Raw genomic sequence first — 22,410 nt, 5'->3', positions numbered from 1 at the left:
AAAAATTGGGACAGGGGGTGGGGGGTAATAGGAGCCTATATAAGAAAAAGCCCCAAATATTGGGACTGTCCCTATAAAATCGGGACATCTGGTCACGCTACTGGCGTCACTCCTTCATTAAAGAAAATGATTACAAATGAATCCAGTTGTTGAACAACGCTTTTGCGTGCCGAAGGAGGAAATTCCATGGGGAATATATGAGAGCTAAAATGATCCAAACCTCTTCGTCAGATACATTACACTGCACCACACACTGCCAGGGCTTTAGTGACAAGCCTTTCTGATCTAGCTAGTCCTGAACAGTTGGCCCTGGGAAAAATAATTTCTATAACTAATAATGGGGTCCACCCTTCAGTTTTCATTGCTGAAATCCAGGGGAGTTTTGCCTCACTGAGGGCCGCAGGATCCGGCCCCTATGAACCAGAAATATTAAATGCGAATGGAATTTCCCTGCGCGGTCTACATGACATGAAATGTCAAGCGACGATTCGCATAATCCTCAGCACTGTGATATCGGGTTCTGATCATAAGGTGTTTCTGCCGCGATCACTGATTCTCCCCCGGGGCCGCCCAGAATGACTGAAGGTGGCTTGTGAAGTGGATTTTGAGAAGGGTCAGTGCTGAGTTGTCAAAGTTCTGTGAAACATGGTGGAAAGGGAAAAGTTTCCATCTTATGCAGTTATCTGTGTGAGTAAAAGACTTCGTTGCTGTGTATATAAAGAGATGCAAATATTCAGCATTTTCTGCATTGTTCCCGCTCAAGGTGACAAGTTAAAGCATAAAAGCACTGAATGGATGGCGCCTCTTCAAAGAGCGAATTGTAGAGGAGATGTGTTGTGAGGCGAATGAAGAATTCTCATAGCTAAGTAACATGTTCATAGCTGCTTAGTAGGCGCGAGGAGTTTGATCGGGTTTGCAAGGCGCTTTAAAATGTCAGTTCATCGGGTGAAAAAATAATTTGGTGAGCGCTGCAAATCACCAAAACCATTCTCATGTTTATCCTTGCATCTACGGTGTCATTGCGAGGCACTACTTCGCTTGAACTTAGCTGCAATCGATCAAAAGGAATTAATCAAAAGGGAAAAATAATTAATCAAAAGGGATGAAATAAACTAAATTCATCCACCGGTTTTCTAGAGTCATAACTGAAATAGGAATAACAAAGATTTAGCTTGAAGTTTGCGTTTAAGGCGTATTTCATATCAAATTCTCCCTCGATTACAATATTTTCTCTCCGTTCAATCTAAACTATCAAATAGGGGCTAAAAGATACATTCTATCAGATCAGCAGCGGGCTTATTTTTGTCTTCACTGTTCATCATTGATTATATTTCTTTCCCAACAATAATATCGAGCAATTAGATTAATATTTGTGAAGACAATTCTCTTGATTTTATGCGACCTCTCTTTCTTAAGGCTATTCGGCATGCGTATCCGAAAATTCACCGTTTCTATGATTCTGAAAACGTTTTCAGGAAAGTCTACACAACGCAGTAATATTGTTATATATGAAGTAGAATTAAAACACGATACAGCAAAACGGAAAAGGAGCCACTTATCAAAATTTAGGGGAAACAAAACTTTACTTCGTCGGTAGGAAGTAAAGGAGACGCAAGTGCCTTCCCTTTGGGTTGAAAATTCTGTACACATACACACACATGAAAATAACCCTTGTCTTGTCGATTTCACTTCTCCTCTGTTCCTCATCCAGCAGTCTACGGAAAAGTTATTCTAAACTAACAGCTCTAAAAAGCGAAACGTCTCTACCTGTATATCTCCTTATACGTGCTGTCTTTATAACATTTAAAACAAAAGCAAAAACCTAAACCCGGGCTGTTCTGTAAGGTGATGCCTATAGATAGTCCATGATACACGATTCCCATATTCCCACCCTGCCTCTCAGAACTCTCTCTCTCTCTCTCTCTCTCTCTTTTGCAAGTCTCTTCTTTTAGTTCTTTGAACCTGTGATTGGAGGTTAAAGTGCACCAGGTTGCAATGGAAGGAGGAAGCTCTTAAACAATAAAGGCTTGAATATTTAGCTGTGATCAGGTCGCTGCCCTCTCCTTATCTTTTTAAATGCAAATCTTCTTTTAGGGGTAGTAGCTATATACCCAGCGCCTCTCCACGTCACCTGCCTTTGGTGTGTCTGTGCCATTACTAATAGAGCCTTGTAAACAATCGTTAATCATGTAAGTGCTGCCGGCCAATGGGTTCGGATCGCTAGTGGGAGAGAGACGGCTCTGCAGAGGCAACCAGGGGGACAGCCCCCCCCACCAGAAGGGGAGCCCATCCCCAAGGAAGAGAAGAGCCGCTCCAGAGCCCCAAGCAGCATGTGGAGAGCTGCTGCCCGGCTCTCGCCATCATGTACGTGAGCTACCTATTGGATAAGGAGGTGCCCATGTACTCCAGCTCCGTGCGCCACTCGGGGGGGCTCAATCTGGCGGCGCAGAACTTTGTCGGCGCCCCGCAATACCCGGACTACGGAGGATACCATGTGGCCGCGGCCGGGGTGAACCTCGACAGCGCCCAGTCCCCGGGCCCCTCGTGGCCCTCTCCCTACGGCGCTCCGCTGCGGGATGACTGGAACGGCTACGGGCAGGGGGGCCCGGCCACTGCGGCGGCCAGCGCGGTGCACGGGCTGAACGGCGGCGCCCCCGCCGCGGCCCTGGCTTACAGCCCGGCTGACTATCACCACCACCACCACCACCACCACCCGCCCCCGGGCCCGGCGCCCCACGCCTCCTCCGGGGGCATGCAGCAGCTCAACGCCGGCGCCCCGGCCGCAGAACAGCTCTCCCCTGGCGGCCAGCGGCGGAATCTGTGCGAGTGGATGAGGAAGCCGACACAGCCCGCCCTGGGCGGCCAGGGTAAGCGGCGGAGCGCCGGGGGCCTGGGCGAGCAAAGGACTGAGGCCCGGGAGAGCAGCCGGGCAGAGCGCTGGGACCCAGAGCACGCTGCCCACCAGGGCCCTGGACCGTAGCCCAGCTCGGGGGGTCCCGGATTGCAGCTGAGCCCTGCAGGCCTGGGGCCCTGCGCACCGGAGCTCGGCCGGGGAGCCCAGCCCAGGGCAGTCTGGGAAGTAGCAGAGCTCGAGGACCCTTGTAAGCAGCCTGGGCCCTGCTGGGACCCAGAGCCGCCCAGGAAACCGTAACCCTGCGGGGGCTGAACCGCGCGGCGCACAGCTCGGGCTGCACGGGTGGGGGCTGTGAAGGGTAACACCCGGCGGTTGTTTCGCTCGTGGTTTCTCAGCCGGACTGCTTTTCGGTTCGGGGAGCGGAGGGAACCTCCTCCAGGAAAACCCTGTAGGAACCACTGCCCAGGGTTTCCAGTAGCAGGAGGGAAAGCCCCCCCCCCCGCACCCCACCCCCCGCTGAGTCCTCTTTCAGTCTGGAGCCACTGGCTCTCGTTCCGGATCGGAGCAGCCTGGGTGCTGCTCGAGAGATGTTTGTGGCATACACGCCTGGACGTGATTTGCAGGGGCACTGGATAATGCCAAGAAGCTCACTCGTTCTGGAGCCCGCCTCAGCGATGCGGGCCCAGACGTTTCACTGGAATAGCCTCACTTCCCATGTATTTAGTTATTTTAAAAAAGAAAATAAGGAAGCAGCAGCTCAAAAATGAGGCTCTTCCTCAGAAGGAAAAAAAATCTATTTTCCCTGCTGATTGTTTTACATTGAACAAAAAATACTGAAGCGGGTGGAAAAATTCTTCAAATAACTGGTCTTAGTCTCGACAACACTTGAATTCTAGATCCTTGTGGGGAGAGTTTGTAACAACAAGTAGAGTCGCTTTGGGGCTTGGGACTCTTGTTCCCGAGCTGCAGGTACAGAGAGAAATGTGGACCTTTGCTTTCCTTTTGTGAGAAATTAGCTTAACACGAAAAACGTAGGCAGCAAAGACAGAGCCCTGCTGGGGGCCGGGGGGAGGGTTGTTGCCGTACGATGTTAACGCACTGGGGGTTGGCAGCCCCGACCCCACTGAGCTTTGGAACCCCTATTTCAAGGTGTCTTTTGAATCGATGAGCCGTGGGGCAGTCTTGGGGGGGGGGGGGGCTTTTCCTAGACGAGCCAAGTTTGGCAGCGGCCGGGAGAGCCTGTTTCTGCTGAGGAAGCTGACCGATTTCCCCACGAGTTAAGTTAAATTTCATCCCAATGGAGTGCTTGCTGGTCCTCCCAGGCCTTTAGTCCGAGTAGCCCTGGTTATAGGCACTTAAAAGATTTTTATAACCAATTACAGCCATATAAATCATTGGCCGGTGTCGCTTTGCATTCGTTTCTGAGTCATTGGGCGCATACCTTTATTAACGTCTTGGTGAGCTTTAGGTCCTCACACCGACCTGCTGCTCCCTCGCTGGGAAATGGGCGAAGGCGGTTCTGAGTCCTGGGATTGTCAGGGTTCGGGCTGGCTCCTGAATTCCCATCCCATCGAGCTGGGGCTGCAACTTATCCTGGGGGGCAGGTTTCCTCCGGGAAGGCGAAACTGATCTGTGCCTCTTTTCCTCCTCGCCTTCAGGAGAGGGGCGCGGATCGGAAGGTGTTAAGGGTGGGGCCGGGTGTCTCAAGCCCGATTTTAAAAGTTGCCCCCTTCCTCCCTTCTCCTGGGGGAAAGGAGGCTTGGAGAGGAGCGGCGGTAGATGGGGCTGAATGTCAGCTGAGAACGGTCCGTGATGTCCTGCACTAAGGTGCCAAGGAGGTGGCCAGGCGCCGTTCTCAGTTGTGATGTTAATGTCCCCCGGGTGCCTGGAGACTAGCCAGGAGCTCCTGTTCTCTGCAGACCCTCATCTGTCATGGGCCTTTAAACACATCTGGCTTTGATATACACCTTCCACGCTATTGTCCCTTTTACTGGCCGGAAAGAGGGTGGCAACTTTCGCAGTAAATAATGAATTCTGGCGTTCCTCTCTCATCCCCCGGCTTCCCCAGACAACGTGGGGGGCGATCGGGGTTGACCATTTTCCCCAAACCAAAGGGCATCGAGTCAGCGGACTACATGGAAAAGAAAACGACCAACTTTAATGTGAGGGAATCTGCAGGCCGCTGAGCACCCTCCCCAGTGGCCAGCCATCCAGGAATGGAAGCTGTCGGATTTTCCCACAATTCCGTCCTGTTCCCACCGTTTTCCTTTTGGAAAGGGTGGCTGGTCACTTGGGGGGGATGTCTCCATTCAAATGCTGCCTTTGGAGCCAGTGTTTATGTTAATCTGCTCAGCCAGGGGATGAAAGCGCCTGCCGCCATTTGCTCAGTAGTGGTAATTCAAACAGAATGGGGCTGTTATTAAGGCATTGAGAAGGTCTTTCTTTGATAAGATCTCCTTGTCCAGCATTGTTTGCGATTGTGTTCCCCATTCAGCGGCTCTGGGGAGTTTTCTCTGATCAGACTTGTATCTTTGCAGGGCGCTTTTGTTGTGGTTTGCAGAGAGTTTACCTGAACAAAGTCAGCCTGCCGGGCATTACATACCTAGAGGCAGAGCCTCCCCACTCCTCAGATCTTTCTGATGAACAAGAAAGCTGGGGATATAACCAGTTAAACAAGAAACAATCAGAAGCAAGGGAGATCAATTGATTTAGCAATGTACATACATGCTCCGCATAAAAAAACCAGATGCGTCAAACTTGGCATTTTTGAGCACTGATATTTTCTGCCTCCATTCCAGTGTCAGGCTTGTCAGTTCTCGTCTTCAGAAATAAATGAATCCGAGTAAAGGTGCGGATTCAACACACCAATCGCAGATCGTCTGCGCTACCATCGTTTGCTGAGGGACCTCAAAAATCAGGGGGGAAATCTGAGCAATGCCCAACAAGTTTACTTGTGAGACTCTTAAGAGTTCTTCCACTGTAGCAAATAACCCCAAACAACGCGTGCCTACATTAATCAGGGGTTATTACCATAAGGGATGAACGGGAACAGCTGCATTTCAGAACGATGTTCCTTGGAGAAATGGACAGTTAAGGTACATTTCAAAATCATTGACCTCTGAGCTGCCCCAGTCTGGGGAATATCGTGCATGCGTTTGGTTCCAAATGACATTCATGCAGTTTTTGCATTATTTCCCCACGGCCTGAAAAAATTGGTTCTCTGCACATCTTCTTTCTCGAGCCCGGCCACGCTCTTTATTAAGTCCACGCTTAGGGAAATGCAATCATTAAAGGGGTCCCGATCCTGGACTCGTGGCCCATTGAAGGGGTTGGCCTGGGTGAGGAGTAGCACCACTCCAGTCCCAGATCAGGCGAGGAGGAGATGGAAAGAATGGATCGGGGGAAAGGTTTGCCGTTAAATGTGCCTGATCAGTTCTCATGGATTTCTCCTCTCTAGTTAAAACCAGGACAAAAGATAAGTACCGCGTGGTGTACACGGACCACCAGCGGCTGGAGCTGGAGAAGGAGTTTCATTACAGCCGGTATATAACGATCAGGAGGAAAGCAGAACTGGCCGCTACGCTGGGATTGTCGGAGAGACAGGTCTGTCCTTTGAGCGTTCCCTTCTCTTTATTTCTGAAGTACCCAAATGCTCTTTAGTCCCCCTCCCCACGCCCCCGTGCGCTTTGTCACGGCGCCGCTGGCCCCAGAGATCATGCAAACGTGGCCGGGGGGATCGGGCCCCCCGCGGGAACAGTCGCAGAATGGCTGGCACCAATCGGCCGGGAAGGCCTAGGAAGGGCGGTACATACCGAGGCGCTGTCTGCTCTTGCCAGGAGCGTGGGTGTTTTCCTAGGTAACGGGGTATGTGACCGTGTCTGCAACTTCTCTCAGGTCTTCACTACCGGTGTGTGCGACAGAGACACAGGCCGGCGGACAGGGAGCTTTCCGACCCGACAAACACCCCGGGGCCCATATAGCTAGGAGCCTGCGGTGGTCGGCCCACTCGTGCGCCTGTTCGCGCTCCGCGTGCTCCGAGCTGGCGGCCGAGATGTCCGTGTCAGCCCCGCCTTGGAAAGCCCTTACTCCGGAGACGCTGCGCGTGGCTTTGGCCTGCGCCAGGAGGTGGGGATCGGGCCCCACTCCCCCCTGAAAGGCTCTGCCGGGGAGTGCGCCCGGCGGGACTCTGGCTGGCATTACACGGGGCTATTCCCTGCGTGTTGCGGCGCAGCCGGGCGGAGGTGGCGGGGCTGGTGGCGGAGCAAACCCCCGAGGTGCCCTCTCCAGCGGCGCAGCCCCGCTCGCCTGGCCATTCTGGAGCCGCTCCGCTCTCTGATTTGACCATCCCTTTCTCTCGCTCTTGTATCCCCGCCAGGTAAAAATCTGGTTCCAGAACAGGCGAGCGAAAGAAAGAAAGATCAACAAGAAGAAATTGCAGCAATCGCAGCCCGGCGCGGTGCACAGCGGCTCGCAAGCGCTGAGCCCGGTCTCCTCCCTCCAGGGATCAACGGGTCCTGGCCCAGCCGGGGGCGCCCTGGGAGCCGCTGGGGTCTTAGCGCCATCAGTGACCCAGTGATCGCAGCCAGAGACTGAGTCGGGGGCGGGGGGGCTTCTGCCCTCCTTGGTGAACAGGAGCCCGACATTCACAGAACCCATCGTGGAAAAGGTCCCTGGTCACCCAAAGACATGGACAGAGCCAAGGCTTTTCCCCTCTGTGCACTACAATGGCCGCATTGACCTTCCTCAACCACACTCCAGCCATTTACTTTTTGTACAAAGTGTACAGTGTGTCTGTTTCCTTGTGCGGGGATATTCATGCTCTTTTGTATTTTTACACCGGCGTTTGCAATGCAGAAAATACCAATATAGCCGAGAGCTGAACCGAAATAGCCTGTAAGTTCTCAAACTCGGGATCGGTGTGCATGTTTTCATTACACAGGCTGGGCTAGCGAGGAATCTTAATAGCAAAATGTAAAGCACATTTGCCTTCCCCAACCATACACCTTCAAAATGACCATCTTGCCTTACAGCGGGGGGAAGGTAAGATAAAAAAAAAAAACACTGCTTAAATGTTCAGAAGTGAATTGCTTAATGTTAGCCACCTGTAAAAGAGCTCATCAATCTGGCGCCGATAGTCACCCCGCCGGGTTTATTAGCGGAGAAATTAAGAGGTGAGCTCTCCGGTGGAAACTGCAACCAGCTACACTGGCAAGCGTGAGGATCCCTGCGGGTGTGATATTGTTCCCACGCGGGTTGGGAGGAGGGAGTTAAGAAATGCACCCAGTGGCATGTTCTGTTGTTGAAATTATGCGATTTCTTTTCTCCCTAACCGAACAGCTTCATAAACACACGAGCCTTCCTGGTTTTCCAGGCTTTATCCAAGCTTTATGATAGGGGGGAAATTGAAAAGAAAGACCCCAGGGGACCCTCTGAGCGGTAAGAAGGGTTCTTCAACAAAGCTGCCTGGAACACAGACATTTGGGGGTTGGCAGGTTTCAATCTCTTTATTAAATGGGGGAGAAAGACCAAAATATGGGTTCTTTCGCCAGATCTGGACACTGATGACAGCAGGGGGGAAAATCTCTGCAGTCCCTGGTCAAGCTTCAGTTTGGTTTTCATCGTTTTATTGTAGTATTTACTCAACTCGTTATCCAAAATCTGGAAAATTAGTCTTTGAAACACACACTGGCCAAGTCTTTCCAACCAGGTCGGAAACTGCATGTACTCATTGCACCTGCCATCCGATAGGGACAACCAGCCAGTCTGTACTCAGCGGGGCATTTGCAATATACTTTACCCGGGATTTCCAGTTAACAGTGTGGCTATGAGGGTGAAATGTATTCGACATTTCAGACCTGTTATTGCCTATGGTAACGCTTGAGCTCCTGGCCCCCCACCCCCAACATCGTTGGCCAATAAACTATGGCCAAAGACAGCATTGGTGAGGACTTGTTCATGGTGCAATTTTTACTCCATCATCCCTTCTGGGAATCTGGTCAACAGCAATAATCAAGGGGGAAAATAGTCTATTAAATGCTTCCTGCTATTTTTATTTATAACCTTTCCATGCTGGTGCAGTTTAAATACACTGATTTCCACGTGTAATTTTAGAAAGGCTATTAATAAAATGGGGGGGGGGCTCTTTTATTACCGACCTTGTTTTTAACTACGTATTAGGGCTAGGGCAGACGTCTGCTGACAACGGAGAGGCTGTGTAAGTGTTTGTGTAGCTGCGGTGTGATTCCACGCAGTGGGGGGTTGAAGATGTGTTAGAAATTAAGGGTCCTCCAAAGAGGGGAGTCTAGTGCTGCATGCAGGCTCATGCCCGAAGACAGAGAAGCTGATGTCATGTGCCAAGCATGTGAAATCAACATAGGGCTTCCCCCTGGGCTCTGCAGTGGTTTTAAAGCCCTAGTCTCTTTTGTTAGTTGCTTCTAATATAATCTGAGAGCAGAGGTTTGGGTTTGGGTTTTTGTTTGTTTGTTGTCTCTGTTGCAGATCTCGTGTCCTGGTGTATTTTGAAAGGCAGCCTGCACCGAAATCTGGCGGCTAACAGTGTGCGCCCCTGCAGATGTATGCGAATGAGCGTGTGTGTGACAGAGTAGGTGTGGACGGCTGTTAGGTAGGATGCGGTTTTTGTAAAGCTGTGAGCAGCATCTGCGGTATTTGAAGATCTGGCAGGCTGGTTGGAATAGGGAGCTGGTCCTATCCACTGAAAGCCTCATTTTTATACCCACTAAAAGCGCAGCGCCGGGAAGCCTGTCAAGGGCCCGCTCCCCCGGGCCTAGCCGCTGGACCCTGAAGCTGGGAGAGGGGAGTCAGTGGGGAGATGTGTCTGCTAGGATTCTCTCTTTGTGCTGTTAAAAGAAACAAGCAGGGGGAAAGTCTGGCCCGTGTGTTCCCAACCGGCCCGTGTGCCGGCCTTGGGACGCGGTCAGCCCGGCCACGCTGGATCATCCTGAGCAATCAGGACCGTCTCACCCCCAACGCTAAAAAACCCCACTCGTGCCTGCAGCGCTTCTTCATCCCTGCCAGACAAGAGTTGTGCCTGGAACTGCAGGATCCAGTTAAAACCAAAGCCAGCCTTTCTCTCCCTGCCCCAGCCCCAGCCTGGCAGGAGAGTGCGGGCTGGCCTGGAAGGCCTGTGTCCAGCCCCCGCGGGGCGCGGGGGGGAAACGACTCTGCCCCCTCTGGCTCCAAGGGCGCAGCCTTCGGCTGCCCTCTGGTGCGCCAGGGGCCGCGCCCGCACGCCATTGATCCTCTTGCTCCGCCGGGCTGGAGCTGGCGGCTGGAGCTGCTGCCTCCGTTGCTATGCGTTGCTGTGAAACGCCTGTCAATAAACCGTGTTTGGATTGTGGAGCAGAGCGCAAGGTTTGTTTGCTCAGTGGTTAGAGGTTCAAAAGTCGGCATTGTCCTACTGCGAACGATCCCAAGTTCTTTCTCCCTCAGGAACACTGGCTGCAGGGGCGGGGGGAGGCATGTCAGTGTCTTGACTCTGGGCACATTTATTTGCTTCCCGGAATAATTAATGGCTGAGCAAGAAAGTTGACCACTGAGTTATGAAAGGCCATCAATAAGGAAATTAAACACAACGGATCTATGGGTGCAATACGCGCCCTTTACTGTGGTTTTGCTGGCATTTTTCCATTCTGCAGGAGCTAGGCTGGGGCGTCTCTGCTTGCAGGGCTGGCAAAGCCGTGGGGTTCCCGTTGCTAGAGGCCAGGGAAGGAAATGAAATAATAATAAGTAGGGTGGCAATTAGGAAAGCTTCCCTCTAGTGGAATCTGTTGAATATAGTCTCCCAAGGAAAACGCTAGGAGCCTCATTTGTTGCCACATTTAACTGTGGTCTGCAAATGATTGTTAAAACAGCTGGGCTGGTGTCCTTTTTGAAGGTGGTTTTTCTCTTTGGTTTTATCTTAGAAATATCAGGAATATCAGCTCTTCTTGTGTTTCCCGGAGGACTTGTTGGAGCAATGAGAAAATGGTTACCTACCTCCTCTTCACTGAAGGGGTGGGGGCGTTTAATCTTTAAAAAAGAATTCGTTTCTCCAACATAATTAAACGTTATATTCCAATATGTGGAGACAAAGCCGGAGTTTTAAACAGCCTGACTACAAATCTGTTTCCTTCTTGGTTACTCAGCGCTGGCTTTCTCTACTTTTGGTACAGCATCATGTCACTAGTTGTCAGGGAATCTTCGAAGTCTCAACTTGCCAAATAAAATAAAGCAAAAAAAAAAAAAAGTACTAACTTTTCCACCCCAATTTAAAATATTTGTAGTTGGGGGAAAAAATCTTTCAGATCTTCCTGGTCCCTATGCATCATAAAGGAGTACAAGAAGGCACGTGCTTTGTTTGTTTGTTTTGTTTTGTTCATTTCAGGTGACTTTTGAAACTAGTCAACACAAAGCCCTGGCAGATACGCTGCAGCGTGAGCTTCCCTCATTTGTCCCTGGGAGCTGGATTATTATTTTAACAGAATTTTTCTCCCCATTTTTTACTCTGAAGATTCTAGGATTCTGGTGATAGGTGGTAAATAAATATTTCTGCTTATATGGTACCTACCAGATAAGGTTCTCAAAGCGCAAGATAAGCACAAATGAATGTATCCTCACAGCACCCCTGTGCGGTATGGCAGCACAATTACCTCTCCCTGGTCCAGGTGGAGAAAAGGAGACACAAGGAGCTTAGGTGAATTGCTCAGGAAACAGAGCAGGGTATAAACCCCAGAGCTCCAAGCCCTATGTCTGAATCCGGAGGCCGCCCTCTGCTCCCTTTTGCAGGGATAGGCCGAGGGACGTCCTTCTGCCCCCACTTCCTTCACCTAGGCCCTCCCCAGTGCTATTTTCCCTAGCAGTAACTCCCAGCGAGGAAAATGGGAATGATACCAGCAAGCTCGCCGCATGTAGCTGGAATCCGAATTCCAGCAATCACTTCCCGAGCAGGGCGGACACCCAACACTTCTATAAGTCATCGCCCTTTTGTTGCTCGAGTTTCCAGCCTCTCCCTGGCTAAATAAACGCCACGTTTCTCTAACTGCGAGCATGTTCTATATCAACGTGGTTTGTGTCGTCTGCCTGTTATCTCAGCACTTTAAACCCGAAGGAGGGAAATAACAGGCTTCGCACAAATGGTAGTTGAGAAATCCCACTCCAGGACAACTAACGCAAACAAGGGAAAACAATGACAAAACTATCCCCTCTGCTTTATAAACATACAATCGCCTTGCTCTGCCTACCTTATTTCCACTCATCGATGACTAGCTGAATTAATTGCTAGAAACAAGTGTCTCAACCGTGGGTTAGAAGCCAGATCCTGCCCTATGGAAATCGATGGGCGTTTTGCTACGGACTTCGAGTGGAGCAGGACAAGGCCCCAGATACAAGAACCAAAGAGCTGAAAGACATCTCCATCCACACGTACGTCAATGGGGATAAAAAAGGAAGTGAGCTCTATGGCCTACTGAAGTGTCATTGATACCTAAATTGCTGTACCCAACCAATGCTTTATGATCAAATGTAATGCCAAAGGGCCATATATCGTCCTGAGTTCACGTGTGATAATGACAGCTATTAAAGGGAGCTCCGTGTATTGATCTAGAGCAGTTCTCACAGCTGGATGTTTGTATCGGCTGCAAGCCGAAGCTGAAGCCTGAGCAGCTAAGAAGTCAGGCACAAAATGAACCCGGGGGCAGGCACTATCTAGCCAGCGTATGCTGAGGAATACATCGATAAGGAAAGGACCGGAGGCAGACAGAAAATGCAAAGTACAAGAGATAGGGGCGATGCGGATATGATCAAAAGGAGTGGCACAGCCAGATCCAAAGGCAAACGTTCCTTTACCAAAGTACAAAAGACAGGGCACGAAGTAATACACAGCCTGCGTTACTGCAGGGAAAGAAAGGAGAACAAACCAAACAGACAACATTAGAACCGCAAATACTGTTGCAGAGACAGGAGACTCAAGCCCAGAGACCCTTTCCATGGTAAGCGCTCTAACGCCCTTACCAGAGGGGTAGCCGTGTTAGTCTGTATCCACAAAAACAAGGAGGAGTCCGGTGGCACCTTAAAGACTAACAGATTTATTTGGGCATAAGCTTTCGTGGGTAAAAAACCCACTTCTTCAGATGCATGAAGTGAAAATTACAGATAGGGGCATAAATATACTGACACATGAAGAGAAGGGAGGTACAGTATATTTATAGGTTTCAGAGTAACAGCCGTGTTAGTCTGTATTCCCAAAAAGAAAAGGAGGACTTGTGGCACCTTAGAGACTAACCAATTTATATGAGCATAAGCTTTCGTGAGCTACAGCCCACTTCATCGGATGCAAGTTCATGCTCATATAAATTGGTTAGTCTCTAAGGTGCCACAAGTCCTCCTTTTCTTTTTACAGTATATTTATGTGTCAGTATATTTACGCCTGCATCTGTAATTTTCACTCTATGCATCTGAAGAAGTGGGTTTTTTTACCCGTAAAAGCTTATGCCCAAATAAATCTGTCAGCAGTCTCCTCGTTGTTAACGCCCTTAGTCATCCAAGTGTTCTTTGATGTCAGAGCCCACTGTAAACTCTTGTAGCTTTGCCTTGGGGCTAAATTCTGTTTCTTTTGCTTGTCCCATTGCCTCCGCCCGCCCTCTGTGCGTTATGGAACTTTAATCTGTTTGCGACAGAACTCCGAATTCTGTAAGGAACGTAGCCTTCCTTTAATTATGGGACTCTAGAAAATAACACTTTCTAGAGCCGGAGTAGTTTAGTTGTTAGTTCGCAGCTCTAGAAGCCCAAACCAAACCTCTTGAGGTCTAATCCTGCCAGTATCACTAACTCGTTCTGCAAATAGGCAAGTCCCTTAAGAGTCCCTCTTTGTAAAAATTGGACAATTTTACCTCCTTCCCCCAGGAGTTATCAGGAGTAACTCATGTTTGCACACAGTTGGAAAATAGCTATATAATGACTAAATATCATTAGCCATGTTTAGATACGTCTCCCACAATTTCATTTCAAGACTGTTATGAGTGGCCGTCTGATGACACACCAAATCATCCTCCACCTGAGATGTATTTGCATACCGCAGCTCTGTTGGTTTACATGCTCTAAAAGTTGCCTTCAGTTATTTATAAAGTCACATTTCACTGCCATAAAATACGTAAAACAGCCTCAGGAGATAGCTTTGTTGATAATATTCCCTGCTAGTTGTCAACGCATTATTGCTTTATGGGTATAAAAGCCCCTACAATCTAGGGTTTTTTAATTTACAGAATTGAAGATTAAAACAGGGAATTTACATTCATTCTTGCTGTGGTTTTAAAAATCAGCCCCAATTAGCTATAGGGGAGAACTAATGACTCTACTTTAAAAGCACATCGACTGCTTTAGGACTCTGGGATTGCACTGATAGAAGAAATGTTTCTACTAGCAAGTGTATGAAATGCAACATATGCTTATAATATTTGCTAATTTCCAGAAACACACTTCACGCTGTTTAAAGGTCGCAGCCAATGCCTGCTGAAGTCAATGGGAGTCGGCGGCTCTGAAGGCCATTACTGACAGAGGACTTCATGCAATGACAGACTCTCGCTGACTTCAGTCGGTATCGGTGTGATTCAGAACCGAAAGCAGCTCTCTTTTATCAGCTAGTTTTTTGTTTCCCATGGGTTCCAGGCAGGAAATGGGATCATCTTCCTCGTCGCGGTAACCACATGTCACGATTAATAATATCATACCCGGCGTCTCATGCCCTCCTTTCATTCTCCAGCCTATCTGGCCCCACCTGGGTTCCCCCCCTTTCTCACACTTTGTAAATACGAGGAAACCACGACGAAGCGGGCAGACTTTGTGCTGAAATAACGATAAAACGAGCTAACAAGAGATGCATCCGAGTTACTGGACTGGAGGAGACTTACAAACAAGAGCAGCGTTTTCCCTCCGAGCTACAATACTATGGCTTAGTACGGAAACAATCGTCCAACTCAGACCAATCTGTGAGTACGCCTGTAAATGACCACCACAGCCCCGTGTGGTGATTACAAGCACGTGTCTGTTACGTGCAAAACACCTCAACCACCAAGAACTCACAATCCTGTCCCACGTCGCACCATTATCCCATTACAGACAAGCTTCTCAATCTAGTTACCAACGTTTGCTCTCTCGTTTCCCCCCCCTTCAGCCGAGATCACACGAATCTTCACGTTCTTTCTTTTAAATATTACAGGTCCCACATTGTGATCTCATGGCCACATTACGCCATGAATTTTCGAGCAGAAGTCCCCATTACAGTCAATGCCGTGGGAACTTCTACTGAAAAACTGGTGACAAGAGATGGCCTTCAGTTACACCAGTGTAAATCCGGAATGGGGTTATCAAAGGTGAGCTAGGATCAGAGTTTGCCTCGAGAGGAGCAGGCGATGTGTCTCCCTGTGCCAGGGCAGTATTAATGAGTGCATCTTCAGCTTTTCTCTCCATCTTTTATTCCTCGGTGTCTTTTAGCACATTTATTACTTTCTCTAACAATGTACTATTATGAACTTTTTGCAGACGTGCTAAAGTACTGTAGGGCTTGGAGGTGAAAATATTCTCAATGTCATGCAGCTTTTGGGTTCATCTGGGCTTAGCGGTTTTGAGAACCAGGCAATAGAGGTCTCCTGTATGGACCAAAAGTAAACTCTAACGCTGACTTCCCACTTCGGAACAATAGACTAACCACATACTTTAGATACTAGGAGGACAATTAATAGTAATAAAATACATAGAACAAGCAGAATCAGGAGCTTTTTCCTCTCGGTCTGGTAGGATCTAGATATTTCCCCTTTACATTTTCTCTGGATTTAGTTTGACTTAGTTGACACCAAAGTGTACTTTGTAGCTGTACTTAGCACACCGGCAATAATAATTAATAATTAATACATTATGCAGCGCCTAGGAGCCCTAGTTATGGACCATGACCCCATTGTGCTAACTGTACTAACAAAAATATATCTTTAATTAATATTCATAGACCTTGAACCTATGCCTTTCTTTTGACAGTGCTACACTGGCTTATAACAAATAAGCCTGTGCATGGAATACATTTATTATTTAGACCGGTTCCCAAAGGCTTGCTACTGCTTAGCTTGGGCTCTTCGGCTTTCTTCGAAGGATTTAACCTGCAACTGCAAGCTCTTTCTTTCCGCAGTCACAGTGGGTGAGGAGTTATTCGTTTGTTAAAGCTATGATCTTCCCGCCAAGGGACGTATAGAAACCTGCAAGTTTCTATGAAGCCAAAACTCTTCCGGTTGTTCGCAGGAACTCGCTGTTACTAAAATCAGTGACTAGGTAGAGGTGCGTTTCTCTGCCCTGGGTTGGTCATTTTCAAAGCCTGGCACTGTTGGGAAGTGGCCAGCAGATGGCAGTATTGGCCCTGACACTGGACCGGGGAAAGGCTGCTCCCGGGAATCTGTCTGCAATTACTTTTCTTCCTCACTTCCTCCTCGGTTTACAACCCTCACAAACAGGTTCCAGCCAAATAGCTCCTCCTGCAGCCCCATGTGACCAGCTCCATGACTCCCTTCCCCCGTCCCGCTCTCGAGCTTGCAGCGGGCGCCGGGCGGAAGGAATCAGTGAGAAAGCCGTGGGAGCACAGCCATAGGGAATGGCGGCAGAGGTGAGAGCCACTATTAATGAGCAACATTAACACCTACCCGCCACCTTCCCGGAGGGTCTGCCACCTTTGCACGAGCTCACGGCAAGGAAGAGCGATGGGGACTGCAAGCCACTGCCTTTGTTTAACAGGAAGAAGCTCCCGCGCCAGGACACTTATAGGTGTTACCTGTGGCAAGCGAAAATAGCGATCTTCCCTCGCAGGAGTCCCCAGTACTTCCCAGAGTAGGAAACTGGCCTGCCATTCTGCGCCGCTAGCAAAGGGGCGAGGAAACACGTGCCCGCTATTGATGCTGGAATCTTGGGCCCAGGCCTGGCGGGTTCTGTTCCAGGATCATCAGGCAGCGCCCTTGGGAACCTTTGAACACAATTCATTCCCGCAAAGAAACCAAGTTCCACTGGGCCTTCCCCCGCTTTGTTTACCCTCCCCTTAACCTTTCTAGTTCCCCGTTGACTCCTTCATGCGCTTCTTTACCTTTCTGGCAATCTCACACCAATTCACACTCTTGATTCTTTAAAAAGCAAAGTTCTAACCTCCTGAAAATGGAGGGTCATCACCCACGCAAACCGATCTTCCCCGTGGGGAAAATAGCAAGTTTAGAGTTCAGTTAATATTCATAGATCTTCAACATATTTATTTATTCTTATGGGAGTACATTGCTTCAGGCGAAAAACTTGCATGGATTCTATTGAGATGTCGGCAAATTCTGAAAACCTTGGATCTTAATATTACATTTTCCTCGTGTTCCCTTTAGTTAAAAGGGGACAGAGTAATAAACATATCCTGCAAAGTACGCTGATAGAAGGGTACCATCCTAACCTTAGCAAGTAATCTGGGCCACATTAACCCATGGCGTAACTCGACTGGAGCAGAATTCTCTCCGCTTTACCACCTGTACAGCCATTTACAGGTGTACAAAATGCTACCAAATTATGCTGAGCGGGTGGAAGAGCCTGACCCTATTCTGGCAGAAGTCAATGGCAAAACCCTCCTTGTCTTCAGTGGGAAGAGGGTCAGGCCCTAAATGACTGGTATTTCCTAAGTTTTGAGGGTTGGACTTTTCAACCTCAATCGTGTTCTAACTCCGTGTGTGTTTTCCGAGAGTTTAATAAAAAGCAAACCGAAAAAACAGAACTTCCATTATGTGGCATCGTATTGACAGTCACCGGGGTAGGAACATTTTAGAGCCTCCGCACAGACCTCTGAGCTAATGGAATAACTGGTAGGAATAGTAGGTTGTTGTGGAGTATTGAGGACTGTGTTGGAACTTTAAAAGCGGAGGGGTTTCCTGGTTCTGCTGGCAGGCTGAGGGGCTGGGAAGCAGAGCATGCAGTCAGAGTAAGTCTGGGTGAGTCATGCCTCACTGCCTTAGAGAGCAGCCTGCTTTCTCTTTCTCTGTTTTGGGCTCTTGTGTGTTATTTTTCTGAATTCTAAGAAATAAAATAACGTTCAACTGCAACCTTTTATGTTTATCTCTAATTTCTCTGTGTGTGTGCTGTGAACATAACCTTTGCCATCTCTGTGGACAAGCACTAGAGGGGTATAGGACACACACTTTGCCAGTAGGTTTCACAGATACTCACTTACAGCAAAGGAATGTTGAGACTAAGGAATAAAGGGTTCCGTTCCAGGCAGGGGAGCGGCCTGTGTTCCAAGGAGAACAGACTCTTCTGTCCTTGCTTACCAAGTGTGACTCCATCTGATCTGACATCCTCGGACCTGTTCTTGTCCCAGCCTCGGTTCTTTGGCCCAGTCGCATTTTTATCAGGCCTCTCATCCCAGTCCCAATCTCTTTACTCTGTAAATCCTAGTCTCACCCCTGTTTACTACCAATCCCAGTCTTCTTGCCCAACCGTTCACAATCCTCCTCCTTGCTCTTTGTCCCTTGTCTCCTTGTCCAGCCAATTTCAGTTCCCCGCCTCCTGGCTGCTCATCTGATCTGTCTGTGTCTCTCGCACACCCTGACTTCCAGTCACCCCACACTTCCACTGCCCAAATTCCTCCTCTCCATTGCCTCTCAATCCCAATATCCCTTCCTCTGCTCCTCATACAAGCTCAGTATCCCTCTGGATCCCTGTCCCAGTCTCTTTGCCCAGCAACTCCCAGTTCTACCCTCGCAGCTCAGCTCCGTGTGATAGCCATCTCCCCTCTCATTTCTTTTTCTCCATCCACTCGTTCTCAACCCCAGTCTCCTTGGCCAGCCATTCCCAGTCTCCGCCTGGCTGTCAGTCACAGTCTCTTTGGCCAGCCCATCTTACTCTTTCCTCCAGCTCCCAGGCTCAGTATCCTACCTCCCCAAGTCCCTATCTCCTTCTCCTGCACAGCTAGCTTCCTGTCCCCGTCTCTCACCCTCCCTCCTCTACCCCAACCCTTGTCCCAATCTGTTGTCCTCACTCCCTCTCCTCTCCCATCCCTGCAGGTTCAGTTTTTGTTCTCTGCGTTCAGATCAGGTAGCTTCTTTCTCCTTATTGTCTAGGCCCAGCAGGGATATCATTGAGAGTACAGGACAGAGCATCTTCTTGCTCGCAGTTCAGGTACCCAGCCCAGGCCACTGCAGCCCAGAGCTACAAACACAGGGAAAGTTCTGCTCAGCCCTGGGCACTGGAGCATGCCCAGTGGGAATGAAACATTCAGGGAATTTCACTGCTAATGCCCAATAAGTCTCTACTGAGCATGTACAAACTGATTTTTCAAAGGCATGTAACATGTCCAAGGTTGGGCAGATTTTCACAGGGATGGGAAAGGGGATGTCCCTGACATAAAGGCCATCCTTCTGCCAGATTTCAAATTCCCATTCCAAATCAAGGGGATAACAGAGCTTCTCAAAGAAAGATCGCCAGATTTTTTTAGTAAGGGCAAAACAATGTGGTTTTCCCTTGCCTTTTTCTCAGAAATGGCAACATTGATTTAACTAAAATTTTCCAGAACTATTCAGCCTGAGGCAGACACCAGGCATGGAAAATAATAGCCCAAGCAGACAAAATTTGGCAGTTATAAGAAACCGAAAACAGGTTCTCATAATGGGAAGTGTCAGGCAACCTTAGGAATAGTCAGAACTACTAGTTGTACCTATAATACAGTAACAGTGAAACTTCATTGGCAGAGAAGCAGAATGAACTTGCTAATTTCACATCACCAGTGAATGTAACTAATGTGCTGTTTACCACATCTTCTGGATCACCAGGAAAGGTGTTCAATAAAACTGGACTTAACACCTATGGCTATGATCCTGCAAAATATGGAAACTTTTACTTAATTTTAAGAAGCCAAGGAGACCACTCGTTTGCTTAAAATGAAGCAAGTGCTGTGCTGAGGCTGGACAGACATCTGTTCCCCCATGGATATTTATTTAGCCTCTACCCTCACACAGTCTTTCTGACCATTTCGAATGCCCATATCCAAACTAAACAGACTTATTTTTCAAGTAAGACAGGATGGGGCACTATATCAAAGGCTGTACTATCAGCTAGCTATATTACATCCATTATGCTGTGTTAACCCAGTTCTGCTCTGACTTAAGTCAATGGGGCTTTTGCCACTGACTTCCCTAAGGGAAGAGTCAAACCTTGAGTTTGTAGTTCATTAAAATGAAAAGAAAAAAAAAGAAACCACTAGGTTTCTATACCATTATTTGTTCTTTATACACATATAACCAGTTCCTCAGCTAGTGTAAACTGATATAGCTCCATTGAAGTCCATGGAGTTACACCAATTTACATCAGTTAAGGGTTTGGCCCCTCTTAGTCATTGCTCATGATTTTGTTATCTCCTAGCTGTTTACAGACTTTTCCCCCCCATTTAACAATTATTCAACTACTTAGTGGGACTTACAATTAGCTATCTCAAAAGTAATCACTAGGATCCCTCCTTCCCTCCATTTTTAAGAGACTGGGAATTGCATTTGCATTTCTCCAAATCTCTAGTAGCTCTCTATTATCCATAAGTCTTCTCAAAGAATTCTCGACAGTCCAACAGCCAATGTGAATGATTTTGTGGTCTCTAACCAGTTCCTAGTGACCAAATGGCCACATCAGAAACCATCAACGTAATAATAGTAATTATTATTTGTAAAGTGGTAGCACCTAGAGGCCTGAATCAGGGACTAGGGACCCATCATGTTGGGTGCTGTAGTCAACTAGATGGTAACTTTTTGGGCAGTCTCAGCTGAGGCCAAGGAACAAAGGGACTCATAGACTAATGTTATGTCTAAAGTGCATCTGGGAGCGAGCCACCCAGCCCCAGTTGACAGATTTGTGTTGAGTGGATCTTGCGCTAGCGAGCATAGATATTGGTTTTTTGTTGTGCCTCTGGCTGTAACTTGAGCTCTCAACCCCAGGGAGGGGGACTGAATGACCATCTTACCATAAGAGGTAAGGCTGCTTTACTTCTCACCCAGGGTGTCTGGATCCTCAGCATTTGGTTCAGGAGTTTCTCATCCTTGCTCTCCCTATGTCCATGTGGCCTGTAACACATGCACACTACAGAGTCTTCTTTGTTTTTCATTTTTTTGCATACATAGGCAAAATATTTGCTACCTACTTCACTGTCACATTCTATCTCACCTTTTGATAAATATAGTAGATGTACCTGCCTCCCCTCCACCTCTTCTCCCTTTGGGACCTCTTTTCTTCAGCACATCCCAGATTTTATGTGCAAAGTGAAACCTTCCATTCCCCATACTGACTGCTAATTGTACAGGCTGCCTAAGGACCCCTGCTGTCAATTTTGAACCCCTATGATAGTGGAGACTGGTCAAGTCACTTATCAACCCAGAAGGTCAAGGATCCAGGGACAGCATCTGTGCTGAGGCCCACAGGATGGGTGAAATCAAGGTTGGTCACTATAATTTATTGCAGCCCAGAGCATTATGGAGAATACTCTTCTAGTCTGTGACACCCACCCCCAGCATATCCCCTATCCTGGGGGCTATAAAGGGGTCAGTGTAGGGCTGCATGCAATAGTCCTATGTCATTCCTGCCCTCTAGTCATGCCTCTTCATCCCCTACATGCTGTCAGAGAGGTGTATGGGGCTCAAGGCAAGCCCAGAGCCCAGTACTCTGCAGGGCTAATTTCTGTGACCTACGGAGCAGAGCTGCACAGAATTCTGCAGAAAACTGGGCCCTCTGGATGAATGCTAACTGACAAGGAAATCACCAGGGAACTGTCCATTGGGCTGAAACGGTGATTGGGGAAAGGCACCAAAGATGAAAATAGAGCTAAACATGGATTATTCCTTTGCACTGCAGCAGGGTGGAGTGCTCAGCTGGAAAGCCCAGGGCCTCACTGGGCCCATCAGAGGTTTGCTCTGCACTGACGGGGATCAGTCTGTGCTACAAGTGCCAGCTTTGGTACTGGAGCAACCATCTTCCCCTAACACAGTGAGCTCCTCTGCAGGACGTGTTCCTGTCGGACACACAGTTCAGCCCAAGCTCCTTTGTGTAGAGATCAGACCTTGACCCTGGCGCAAAATTTCACCCTTGTGGTTTTCACCAGTAGAGTTCTGCTCTGGCATGGGTCAGGAGCCAGAAACTTGCCTCTCCTCCCTCCCCTGGACCTCGGCATGGCTTCAGGCCCTTTCTGCCGCCCCCAGTCCCAACACTGTTTTTTTTCCAATGGATCCCTTTTTAGGAGCACCTACGCCCTACTGGAGGGGGCTACCCCTACTGCAGCCTGCCAGCCCACCCCCCCCCCCCCAGCTCTCTGGAGAGCAAGCCCAGGTGATCATAGTGTTGCTGTCTGCGCTCCCCCACTAGTCGCAGAATGAGCTCCCCCTCTTTGTCTCCTGTTCTCTCCTTTGAAGGCAGCAGCATGGGAGCAGGTTCTGAACCCCCAGGCCTGCCCCTTGGGGAGACGTTATAGAACATTACCCGTGGAGGCAGGGGAGTGGCAGGCCAAATGGCAGCTGGGCAAGGTGAAGATG

At 48.8% G+C, this 22,410-nt stretch overlaps 1 protein-coding gene across 1 annotated transcript; it reads left to right on the top strand.

Moving 5' to 3' along the window:
• The first annotated feature begins 2,362 nt into the window (after positions 1–2,362).
• On the top strand, positions 2,363–8,935 carry CDX2 (caudal type homeobox 2). The gene is made up of 3 exons (XM_037889675.2): positions 2,363–2,867; positions 6,312–6,455; positions 7,232–8,935. The coding sequence occupies exons 1-3, from the start codon at positions 2,363–2,365 to the stop codon at positions 7,333–7,335; spliced, it is 753 nt and encodes a 250-aa protein (XP_037745603.1). The 3' UTR covers positions 7,336–8,935.
• The last annotated feature ends 13,475 nt before the right edge of the window (positions 8,936–22,410 follow it).

Source organism: Chelonia mydas, chromosome 1 (assembly GCF_015237465.2).
Source record: "Chelonia mydas isolate rCheMyd1 chromosome 1, rCheMyd1.pri.v2, whole genome shotgun sequence".
Taxonomy (NCBI): domain Eukaryota; kingdom Metazoa; phylum Chordata; order Testudines; family Cheloniidae; genus Chelonia; species Chelonia mydas.
Note: the sequence above shows the minus strand (reverse complement) of the source record. Positions and strands in the feature narration are given on the sequence as shown.

What these genes read in the sequence shown, in the direction of transcription:
- CDX2 (XM_037889675.2), top strand. Translation starts at nt 2,363, where the DNA reads ATGTACGTGAGCTACCTATTGGATAAGGAGGTGCCCATGTACTCCAGC. An exon ending in GCCCGCCCTGGGCGGCCAGG is followed by an intron (nt 2,868 to 6,311) that starts GTAAGCGGCGGA and finishes TCTCCTCTCTAG; the next exon opens with TTAAAACCAGGACAAAAGAT. An exon ending in GCTGGGATTGTCGGAGAGAC is followed by an intron (nt 6,456 to 7,231) that starts AGGTCTGTCCTT and finishes TCCCCGCCAGGT; the next exon opens with AAAAATCTGGTTCCAGAACA.